Source organism: Oratosquilla oratoria, chromosome 4 (assembly GCF_046742065.1).
Source record: "Oratosquilla oratoria isolate Oo_2021 chromosome 4, ASM4674206v1, whole genome shotgun sequence".
Taxonomy (NCBI): domain Eukaryota; kingdom Metazoa; phylum Arthropoda; class Malacostraca; order Stomatopoda; family Squillidae; genus Oratosquilla; species Oratosquilla oratoria.
In genome coordinates, this window is record NC_134780.1 from 61,032,204 (window position 1) to 61,045,256 (window position 13,053).

General features: G+C 39.0%; 1 protein-coding gene across 5 annotated transcripts in view; it reads right to left on the bottom strand.

The window, feature by feature from the left end:
• Positions 1-9,276, bottom strand: part of LOC143024880 (uncharacterized) — a 608,334-nt gene extending 599,058 nt beyond the window's left edge. For 3 of the 5 annotated variants that reach the window (XM_076184229.1, XM_076184230.1, XM_076184228.1), the window contains exon 1: positions 7,531-9,276. In XM_076184229.1, the coding sequence (XP_076040344.1) occupies positions 7,531-7,601 (71 nt within the window). In that variant the 5' untranslated portion in view covers positions 7,602-9,276. The remainder of the gene's footprint in view (positions 1-7,530) is intronic. The other 2 variants (XM_076184232.1, XM_076184231.1) reach the window with 1 other exon arrangement.
• Positions 9,277-13,053: the final 3,777 nt, after the last annotated feature.

Genomic DNA, 13,053 nt, shown 5'->3' on the forward strand with positions numbered 1-13,053 from the left:
TCGGAGGAAAAATGTCCCAGTGTGATAACCTTGAACCTTGCTCCATAAGAGTTGGCCTTGCGACAGAAGGCACAGTGTTGTAACATGAGCAGGCTACGCTGGAGCCTTAATGACGTTGTTATACAAGGTGCAGCATATATCATGTTGTAAGAGGGCAGGGCGCGTAATAAGCCAATAAGCGTTTGGGAAACTTACACCAAGAGACGCTGAACTACGAACCAAACTGTCACATTTGTCGTGCGTTGTTGGACACTTGGGACAAGCTAAAGTTTCCAGAATCCGTTGAGGGATGGAAACTTAGAGCTGTTTATTACGAGATTACACAAACAAACGTTCTGCATGACGTATTAGATGCTTGCATCGAACGACTTCCATAGAAAGAGAATAAGAAAATGAAAATCCCAAGTTCCATTACAAGTACAAATGTCAGATACTAGATATATAAATAGGTACCCCAGTACTTCTTTTCCCTGCTTTGTCTTTCTCCTTTAAATTAATGCCATGAATAGATTGGTAAAATCGGGACTAGATATCTTGTTGTATGATCCCTCCAAGGAATGGGCATTCGTGGTTGTCTTCACTTCAAAATAACATCCATTTTGAAACTGCATTATTCCTAAAAACAGAACATTCCCGCTTTATATATGGTACACAATGACAAGAGATGACCTACCTATCTGTCAAAGTATGGTATACCATACGTACCACTAGAATGTCCAATTTACACAATATCCCGCAACAACCACCTACTCTGCCATTTACCACTTCACACATCAGTAACACTACCAGAGTTTGGGCGACAAAGCCTCGATATCTCTATCACTTCTCAAAAAAGATAACGTGTGGAAGCGGTGTGAGTTTGTTCACATGGATAGTAGCGCCGATAGCAGTGACAGCAACAAACCTAGCAAAGACCAGTTAGAAAACCGGGACAAACAAGCTATAACTTTCACATAAGACTCAGCACAGGAAATAAAAACTTGTATATAAAAATACAAAACGTTCAACAACTATTGGCAAGTAATATCGAGTTCACGCTTGAGGTACACATTCTCTGGCTTTGTTTTCTACCTCTGTTACACGCATTCGCATGCGAAGTGTAGTGCGTGTATGTGTGGTGTATATGTGTGGTGTATGTGTGTGGTAAGTTTTTGTGGTGTGCATGTGTGGTGCATAAGTGTGGTGTGTATTTAGGGTATTTGTGGTGTGTATGTGTGGTGTGCATGTGGAATGAGTGTGTGGGGTGAGTATGTGGGCTGTGTATGCGTGGTATAGATGTTGGGTATATGGGGTTATGTGGCACGTTATCTTAAGTGCAGGCAAAGTGACGGGGTCCTATAAGCACACCATGAATCCTGTGTACTATAATTAGGTAAATAAAAACTAGAACCTTTAATAAACAGTTAAAACACACAAACACACACACACACACACACACACACACACACACACACACACACACACACACACACACACACACACACAAACATACACACACACAAACTTACACACACAAGCATACGCACATGCACACACAAATACACACATACGCAAACACATACACACATACATACACACACGCAAACACATACACACATACATACACACACACACGCAAACACATACACACATACATACACACACACACACGCAAGCGCATACACACATACATACACACACATACACGCACATACACACATACACGCACATACACACATACATACACACACACACATTTAAAACACACACATACATACACACAAACACACACACACACACACACACACACACACACACACACACACACACACACACACACACACACACACACACACACACACACACACACACACACACACACAAACACACACACACATACATACACACACATACATACACACACATACACACACACACACACACACACACACACACACACACACACACACACACACACACACACACACACACACACACACACACACACACACACACACACACACACACACACACACACACAAACTCACACAAGCACGCGCACACGCACCCAAGCACACGTGTACACATGTGCACATGTACACCTGAAAGTCTACTATCTAAATTCTGACCCCCATGGGTAACCTGCTGAGTTGTACCTGTAACTATTTAGATAACCATAAACATCGTATTGTTCTTAATGACAGAGATGAACCCTCTATCATCTGAACTTTCGTCCCATGGGATTACAGATAATCTACTTTGTTGTACCAGTAACTATTTAAATAACCATAAACAGCATATTGTTGTTAATGACAAAGACAAGCTGGAACGATATTTTGACCAAAGTTCCTTCAGATTTAGTTCTCATACAATTCATAGATAAAATGGATCGTAGGCTCACATCTAGTACATTCAATTTTTTTGGTGATAAAAAACTGAGACTGTCACTGTTTCAATATTTGAAAAACTCGCAGATCCGGATAGCTGTCCAAAATCAATAGTGCGTTTCTATGACCGTACTCAGCCACTCAAAAAACTGATCAAAATTCGTTCATACTTTACCTTTTTAATTATTATCTATTTATCTATGTAATACTTATTAGTTGATTTATATGTTGATTCATTTATTACTTATAGCTCTATCTATTCATTTATTGATCAATTGCTTATTGTCTGTTAGGTTGATAACAAACAAACTAACTAAAAACATGACCTCCTTGTCGTAGGTAACGTCTTCACCAATTGCGAAGGCAACGAAGTGGTTAAAATTATCAAAAAGAGATGATCACAAGTGTCAAAATGATGTAATGTTTACCAACGAGTTTGCTCATTTTCGCGTTCGTTTTATGTCAGTTTCTATTTTTTCTCTCCTTTCATTGTATTTTTTAATTTATTTCTACCATTTTGCATTTGACCTCGTTATTGACCAAAAATTTACCGTCTGTGTGCTCTGCCACTGTAATCCAATGAAATTGTAATAATTGTGTGTGTGCATGCAGGTCTATAAATAATTTTCCTTACTGCAGTGAACAAGGACAGTTCGCCCGTTCCTACTTCACCAACACACACGCACACGCACACACGCATACGCATACGCACACAAACATACATACACACCTACTCTTATGATGGCACGTTTATGCATTTATGGCATCTAAGGTGCATGGTAGACACAGCATTACGTGATCAACGCGCCGTCAGGGAAGATGTGGTGGGCGAAGAGACAGTGCCAGATACAGTGAAACTCAATGAATTATTACTTATGCGAAGCAGCGCAACGCAATCATTGTGAAATGTGTGGCAACGGAACGGCAACGAAACGAGACTTCAAAGGTGTTCTTCTCAGAGCTCTTGAGAGAAGTTCCCTTCCCGTGTGAGATTCACATTGTACTCGCTATTCTTTTTCGATTTTCTTATTCTTCTGATACTAGAATACTGTTTTAATCTCATCCATTTTTCAAGGCTGGTTTTATTTTCTTAAGCAAGGCTTATTTCGGATCCCTTTATATCAAACATGCTTACTGTATCATGAAGGTGCATTTCCTCAAAAAACAGTGAATGCGACAGACGGTCGCGCTCAAGGCAGCCTTTGACTAATTTGCCTGCCTTAGTCTTTGTTCCCGCCCTTCATTATGCTTCGTCACAGACACACGCGATAACAAAGGCCCGCACACCAATACCGTGGTGATTGTTTAAGAGCTCGTGCAGATACTGAGTCAATACCAGGATTTATGCAAGAACTCTTCGACATGTGCATTAAACCTGGGCTAAGTGAATACCCACGGATGTAGTCATAGATTCATAATTTTAAAACCTCTTATATATTAGCATATGTGTTTTCGAAGTTGTACCTTTATAGCAATAGTAAATAACTATTATATTAATTGGAGAAATCCAAAGACATTTTCCAAATTTTGTGGCCACAGAAAAATAGTATTTGGTAATTTCTTGTGATTTTTCATTATATCCAGCTCAAACCGGTACGAACTAATCAATATTGATCTGTTATAATCCCTCGTGTCTCGCAGTTCATAGGAGAGTACATAATGCTTGGTTAGGCTATGGATATGACTATGATATATTGTTTTTCTTCTTCTTCTTCTTCTTCTTCTTCTTCTTCTTAAGTTTGAAAATTTCATCATTCGATATTTCAAAATGAGATGACATTGGTCACCATTTTCATCTTTTGACTGGTTTAACATTCCTGTTTTTTTTTTTTTTTTTTTTTTTTTTTTTACAAATGCTCCCGTACCATCCATCTTCAAAAATCATCAACATCATCACCTCCATAAGAACATAAGAATGAAGGAGAATGCAAGGGATCATAAGGCCTACACTAGGCAGTTCCATGTTCATTACCACTCGTCATCCCCGTCCATAAAGTTGTCTAACCGTTTCTTAAAACAACTGATAGTTTCATTGTTTACTACATGGTTGATAACTCTATTCCATTCGTTGACCACCCTTTTAGTAAAACAATTCTTGCCTATTTCCTTTTTAAATCTAAATTTGTCCAGCTTAAATTAATTACTGAGAGTCCTGCCCTGTTGTCTTAATATGATGACCTTGTTTATGTCATCCTCGTTAAAGCCTTTGATCTACTTAAACGCCTCTATTAGATCACCCCGCACTCTGCGTCTTTCTACAGTAAGTTAGGGTGCCTAAGCCTCTCTTCATTAGATAAATTTCTGAGCCCGTGTATCATTTTGGTCATTCTTCTCTCTACTGATTCTAGTGATTTGATGTCCATTCTGTAAGACGAAGACCAAAACTATACCGCATAGTCAAAGATGAATCTAACTAATGCTAGAGTTTGATAATTACCTCTGTACTTTTATTCGTAACCGTCCTAGCAATGAAACCTAATGCTCTGTTAGCTTTATTCCTGGCGCTAATGCACTTTGCATGGGTTTAAGGTTATGACTCACTAGAACTACCAAGTATCTCTCGCACTCAGTTTTCTAAAAAAAAAAAAAAAAAAAAAAAAAAAAATGCGTTATCTAAGCTATATCTATTTTCAAGGTTGTGTAGCCCTAAGTTTAACACGCTGCACTTTGAGATATTTAAGTTCATTTGCCATTTCATCGGCCATGTGAACGATTTGTTAAGATCCTACAGAATGTCAGCGTCGTATCCTGACATAATTAGGAGTCCTATTTTAGTGTCGTCCGCAAACTTACTAACATCAATATCAATCCCATTGTCCAAGTCGTTTAAATGCATAATGAACAAATAAGGGACCCAAAACTTAGCCCTGAAGGACCCCACTAGAAACGCTCCCCCACCTGGATTTTACACTATTTATGGTGGCCCGCTGTTTTTTGTCACTGATCCAAGCTCTAATCTATTCTAACGCTTTTCCTCCTATACTATAGACCTTTACCTTATCCCACAGTCTCTGGTGGAGCACCTTGTCGAACGCTTTGCTAAAGTCAGGGTAAACAGCATCGTAACTATCATTGTTATCTGACGCCCAATATATTTTAGTGTAAAAGGATAGAAGATTAGTCACACAGACTTAACCTTGGAGAAACCATGCTGTGTCACGAATCAAATTATGTCTCTTGATATGTTCTGTGAGTCTATTAACTATTATTGATTCAAGCATTTTAACTATAACTGATGTCAAACTGATTGGCCTGTAGTTGCATATAGACGAATTATTTTCCTTCTTAAAAACAGGAACAACGTTTCCTGCCCCCAATCAATAAGCATAAAACCAGAGTCTACCGACTTATTAAATATTTCTGTTAACTGGTTGCAAATTTAGAATTTACACTCTTTAAGCACTCGGAAATTTTTCGTCTGGTCCCGGGGACTTTGTAGCTTTAAGTCTTCCAATCTGCTTGATTACTTCTACCTTACTAATACTGATATTAGTCTACTTTCTTCATCCCATTTGGAGTTACAAAGACCTGGATCGGTACCAATATCTCTATCAACTTCGACTACCCTGCCCCACCTTTCGCATGAAATAAGTTGGGCCAGATCTTTCTTGCCGGAAACCCTTGGCTCTCAAGGTGACAGTCACTGTGCCTAAGTCACCCAAAGAGGAATACTATATTGATGCTAGGTTCTCCCTAGATTGGGGCAGCGTAAATGAAGGTGTTCAATGTCTTTTGTGTGACGATTACGTATAGATCAGTTTATTCTGTAGCAAGGCCTAATCTATTTTGGTAATATTTTATTTCTGGATTATGACATGAGCTTAATCGTGCTATTGTGGCTCTTGCTTATTCCAGGTATGATTCTTTTATGGGGCTAATGTCTGGGGGATTTGATGGTGTAATGTGTACGGTAATTGGCCTTGTAGACCTTATTTTATGATCTAATTATGAATGTGCTTCTGTATGAATCAGTTGTGTGGTGGTAGTCGTAATCGTTATAGATGTCTGAATAGTATCCCTTAAGCATATTCGTTTGGTGTGTGCAACTGCTTTTGTATATGCGATGCAATAAGATGGGTGAGTAAGATTAAGTGATCCTTCATGTAACTATGTACATAGCATTTTCATGTCATTTTCTATCGGTAACCTGTACTTGCTACTGAAATTAGTTGCTAGTGCCTTTATCTTCTCATTGATGCTCACTGTCAGTTATTTAATGAAAGTCATTGGAGTATAAAAATGTGGTACAACATTTTTTCGGTTCTTTACAAAAGGATAGGTTTGGTAATATAATTCTACATTTTGTTGTTCTTTTGAGTGATGGTTGATTGGTACTACAGATGATTTCTAAGGGGAGGTCTCCTTAATTCCTTAGCTACTGCTTTAATTTGTCAAAATCTAGAAATGTATATGTATATGTATATGTATATAATATGCATATACATACATATATATATATATATATATATATATATACATATACATACATATATATATATACATATACATACATGTATTTATATACATATATACTGAATATATATGCATATACACACATACCTATGCATACGTATGTGCATATCCATATGCATAAACACATACACTTACGTTTGTACATATATATATATATATGCATATACATATAAAAATACAAATGAATGTGCATAAACGTACGCACATACGTATATACACATACTATATATGCACATATGGGTAAATGCATATAACGATATACAGACAGCCACTGGTGATCCTACTTTATAGATACGGGAGAAAACCATCTCCCTGGTGGCCAGTCTACGGATATGTCTTTCACATTTCAAACAATGGGGATTTGACAACCCGTGATTTTTTCATTGCTCCTCCTGTTAGTCAGTTATAGAGAGACCTACACAACCACAACACAAACAGTCGAATCTATTTTTCCAAAGACATCCATGGAATGGTCCAAGGAATATATCTAGCTACTGTGGGTTTGTGAGTCTCATATGTGTGAAATTTGAATAAAACGTTGTTATTACTACACAAACACATAGCACTAGACGTACAGACATCTACCTACAAGTCACGTACCTACCATTATCTTCAGGGCGCGCTCATTGATGGCAAATTATTAAGAAGCTATGATAATCACTAAACATACAAAATACGACCTTATACCCACCTGGCATTGACGGGCTTGTACGTTGCCACGTAGCTCCGACTGCTCGGAACTGTTCCGGGTACCTCCCACATGACCCTGATGTTGCTAGGGGGGATGTGGGTGAGGCTGACATTCCCTTGGCCAGTCCTCTGCCCCAAACCCACACATCCATCCACCCAAGTCCATCCCTGCCCCCAGCACTCCACCTTGGTGTTTGGAGGTGATAGTGGTCGTGAAGGAATTATGGAGGGTGAGAGTGCACGAGAAGGTAATGCTTGAGGTTGTGACTCAGGGCTCTGTCGTGGAGTGAGAGCTTTTGGAAGGAGAAGATCGGTGCTGGAAGCGACGGAAAGAGGGAGAAGGAGGGCGAGGTTCAACCATTCAAAGTGTTTAGAGGAGGAGCGTGAAAGAGGAAAAGGTCGTGGTGGGTAAGGAGGAGAGGGAGGGAGAGATGGACAGAGAGAAATGGTGGTGGATGGATGATAATGGTTCCTCTCAGGAATAAACCTTCGATTGAAGGCAGGATGAATCTTAAGTCGCGCTTTCCTGATTGAAAATATTCACAGAATCAAAGTCACATGGCGCCTTTAGATATCAATGTTCCTTACTTAGTAGAAGTCTTGACTAAGTGTTGTTATTTTCCCAGTATTTACGCTTATAATATATTCTTCAGTGATAGCATAATTATCAGACCAATTCTAATGCTTCAGTTAAATTATCTGACCACCATTTTTTTTCTCTAAAACTAGGATTTTTATCAATTCCATGTTCAGATTAGCAAGGTGGTGATACAGGCACTCATTTTTATGATTAATGTTTTTTCATATCTAATAAACAATAATATCAATGTTCAATATTCACGCATATTTTCATTGGAAATTTATCGAAGGCTAAGGATTAAAACGCTGTGTAGATTATCAAAACTGTCAAGATTTTTTCGAAATTTAAGAAAGTACTAATGCCCACAAAGTTCCGGATTCTTATTTGACACACGAGTGACCAATTTTTTTTACTCTAAACTGTCTTACTTTTTTTATAAAGTTTGTTTAACATTTATTAAGTAACATTGTCAGTAGCAGCTGGGAAGGATAGGTAAATCACTTTTTTTTTCAAACAACTGTAGCTACCACAATATTTCTCAATGGAAGCATGTGCTCTCTCATTATTATGAAACAAATATAGGCTTCTATGATTGTCTACAAGGTGCAAGTCAACTGCAGACTAAATCAACTAGATAACACCTCCGACATCTTAGGTGCTCTCATTTATTCATCTAAATGTGGGAAGCAAGTACAGTGAGCCACACTTATCTTCAGTACTCACGTTAGAAGTGATCACTAAAAGACTGAAACCGATGCCAAATGCTTTCAGGAATCTTAAGGGGACAGAACTGTCACAGATGTCTTCAGGGGTAATATCACTAAACCACCTTTTCAATGGATGATGTCAGTCATCGTCAAATTTTACATCTACATGGTATGTAACTATCGATAGTCGTAACTCTTTAATAGCAAAAATATATATATATAACCAACACCGTGTCCCAATACTTCACAGAAGCCAAGAAGACAATTATCCAAGTCTACTGTACTTTATCTACAACAATACTTTTGCGCTAATGGAAAACGTACTTCATCTACAAAAGTCTTTGTGCGCCGAACGAATAGAAACATCCTTTGGCTTTGAAGAATCACGAGATGGACCGGACGCAGACTTCGTGGTGGCTGGACCCTCTCACACACTTCGAAGCCCTTTTCATTTCCGGAGGTCACTGCAAGAAAGAAAAGAGACACATCAGTACAGGAATTTGTTATATTGACTTCTTATAAAAATTTAAAATTATTACCTACATTTACAGGGTGAGATTCTTGTAGTCATGCAAACGTGTCCGCTTATACGCACGCAAGAATGCACCCATTCGCTCTCTCTCTCTCTCTCTCTCTCTCTCACACACACACACACACACACACACACACACACACACACACACACACACACACACACACACACACACACACGCACACGCACACGCACACGCACACACGCACACGCACGCACACACACACACACACACACACACATACACACACACACACACACTCGGTGGCGCAGTGATAGCATTCGCAGCCGACACTACGGTGGTCCGAGTTCGAACCTTGCCCAGGGCTGAAACAATTTCAGTATTACTGCGCTGCGAGTCGTTGCTCTAACTCTCGTGGGCGGGGAGTTGTGTGTGTGTGTGTGTGTGTGTGTGTGTGTGTGTGTGTGTGTGTGTGTGTGTGTGTGTGTGTGTGTGTGTGTGTGTGTGTGTGTGTGTGTGTGTGTGTGTATGTGCTTGTAAGTTCACAGCATCACCCATATATGAGCTCTGAGCTCTCTTCCGGGAGGGTAATAGCTGTTGATCACGAGTCCAACACGTGATCCATGACCATGGTGAATCTCACACACACACACACACACACACACACACACACACACACACACACACACACACACACACACACACACACTGTATGTGCGTGTATGTGTGGGCGTGATTCACCACCACGGTCTTGGATTGGGTGTTTTACTTGTGATCAACAGCTATTACACTTCAGGTTGAGAGCTCAGATCTCATACATTGCCAGATACATGTGCGCAATTACACGATTGCTTGTCTGTATATGCGTGTGTATGTCTTTGTAAGATCGCACGGGTGCGCGCATGTGCATAAGCTTTGCTCATTTGACATCATATCGCAAATTTGGGTCAGATACGATTTGGTTCATACTTTGTTAGACTTATAAAGAAAGGACCACTGCTTCATTTGCATGATTTCTTCAAAAAGTCTTTCAGGTCCTCAGGGAAAAGGCTTTTATCGTCTTTACGGAAATTTGACAAGTAAAAGGTCAGGCCAGCCAGAGGTTTTTGATGTCCACAAAATCGAAACAGCTTTATTGAATATTTACGAATGCAAAATTAACTACTGTTAGAATGACACATTATTTTCTAGGAATGCCTAGTTTTACGTTTTCTGAATTATGTTGACAGAGAATAAATGCTATGAAAAAGAAGTCTGTACATGGACAAAGTAACACACTATACTCCACCACTTGTTTCAGTGTTTTTATACACACTGGGTTCGGTTAGACAAGAACAAGATCAAAGATCTTATTTTTTTTTCTCTTTACGATTTGTACACGTGAACACGCATTAGACTTTGCATTACAAAGGACGAGGGACCTAGAGATTTATAGGTTCCTTCTTTTGGGGTCATCATAGTATTCTATAGTTCACTCTCGCTAGAGGGAATATACTTGTAAATTGAATTCTCTAGTATATCTATACATATTATGTGCATTGATACACATGCTCATCCACGCTAACTGTTGCTCTCTGAGCATGAGAAGAGAAATCTAAATTTCCACTTCTCAAATAAGGTATTTTTTTTCTCTGAAATAAGCATAACGTATTGCTCATATTACATCCTGATACTTCCTCATAACTAGAAGTAAAAGGTTGAGATACATAATTCAGCCACCTTTTAAGCCCTGAGTAACACAGTGCAGCATATAGTAGCGTCCAAAATGTGACGGATACTTGTAATTTTGTAGTAAATTTACTAATATCGTCTTTGAGTTAAGATCAGATTTCAAATTTTGGAACATGGCAACCTACAAGGATCGATTACCTCTAGACAAAATTTAAAGGATTAGGAAACATACGCCGAAAGTTATTAGTATATTTGCAATTCAATCATACAGATGTTTCCAAAATTATCCGGACGCTTTAATTTTCTTGTATTAATTCACTTATTTGCCTTTCATCTACATTACAATTCACTTTATCCACATTATTGGAACGTAACCTCATTACAGGCCCAGCCCCTCTACAATGAACATACCTGGATATACTCCTGTTGCTCACACCGAATTATCCAGTGTAATTCATGTTGGTACGCTTGAAAGAAAAAGAGGGTCTTCAGCCTTGGTTTATCTGAACATATGAAATAACTATGTCATATACCAAGAGCCTTTTCCCCCATATAAGGGAGGTAACCAAGTCAAAGCCACATATTTTACTCCCACTCATTCCACTCCCATCCACCACCCTTTACTCCCTCTCATCTTTTCTCAAGGATGACAGGTCATCCCTTTATCCTGTGCACTGCCCTGAGTCAGAATCAATGTACCAGGACACAATGCTTCTGACAGGGTAGTGGACGAAAATAACTAGTGTTAAAATATTTACATATGATTCTTAATTGGCATCACCTTTCATGTCTATATGTGAAATTAGTTGCGTGTATTCAAATTCTTAAGATTTGTATTCTCATTTACCATAAGGATAGTTATCAAAAAATTTGACAATATCTCATTATTTTGACGCATAAAGGATTATCATAAAAACGTTGTTTTGTAAGGATGTACAACAGTAATATCATAGATTATAATACACTTGGTTTATCTAAACATACTAAATCACTGCATTTACATTTTTCCATGTACACAATTCCGTCTACGAAGCCCACCACCACAAGATGCTTCACCACCCCATGGAGTTCCACCACCCTATGAAGTCCACCGCACCACGAATTTCCACCATCCCACGAAGTTCAACCACCATGTTATTTACTGTAATCAATATCACAAAGCGTACAAAACGGTATGGGTAGACTAGGAACACTCAAGTGTGTTTTACTATGTCTTTTGGCAGTTCGCAAAGTAGAGAGCATCAACAAGAATATCATAAACACGGAAGCTGTATTTGTTTAACTAAATACGTACATGTCATATATATATATATATATATATATATATATATATATATATATATATATATATATATATATATGTATGTATATATATATACACATTTATATATGTATATGTGTGTAGGTTGTGGTTCTCTACGTTTGAAATTGATGATGAAAGAAACTCGGGCGGAGTTCTTGGCTTTAATTCTCCAAGTTCAGTTCTGACTACAAAGTAAAAAGCAAGCTCCCAGCAAAATTCGGAAGGTTGCCAGAAACATATTCTGTGTACATATTAACAAAGGTTGCCAATCATGGAATAAGGAGGCTGATACCATACGAGTTGTAAGGAAAATTTGGAAGGCTGGGTCGAGTCGGTTGAGGCTCAGGCCGATAACGTGCAGGTGCTGACCAGGTGGCTGAACCGAGATGCAGGGAGGCCATTGTCAAAGTAGAGGGTTTTACCTGAGATGCAGCTAGGGCCATTGTTCAAGGTAGCTGGCTTGACCCAAAATGCCGAGAATCTAGGTATTGTCGTCAAATGGGCGTTGTCAAGAAAAGTCAGTGAGCTTGGTCACTGAACAATGGATGTCCCTACGGAGACGCTCATAGTCGTCGAGACTATGACGTTATAGCTTATATGTGCGTGCGCGCGTGTGCACGCTAGGAATCGAATGGAGACACAGTTACATTGAATACGAGATATTGACATGACCCGGTTCGCTATCTATCATTGACCCAGTGATATTAGTGCTACGGAGATAGAAAAGAAAAGAAAATATGGCAAGCCAGGCCTGTTGCAGGACCTAGGC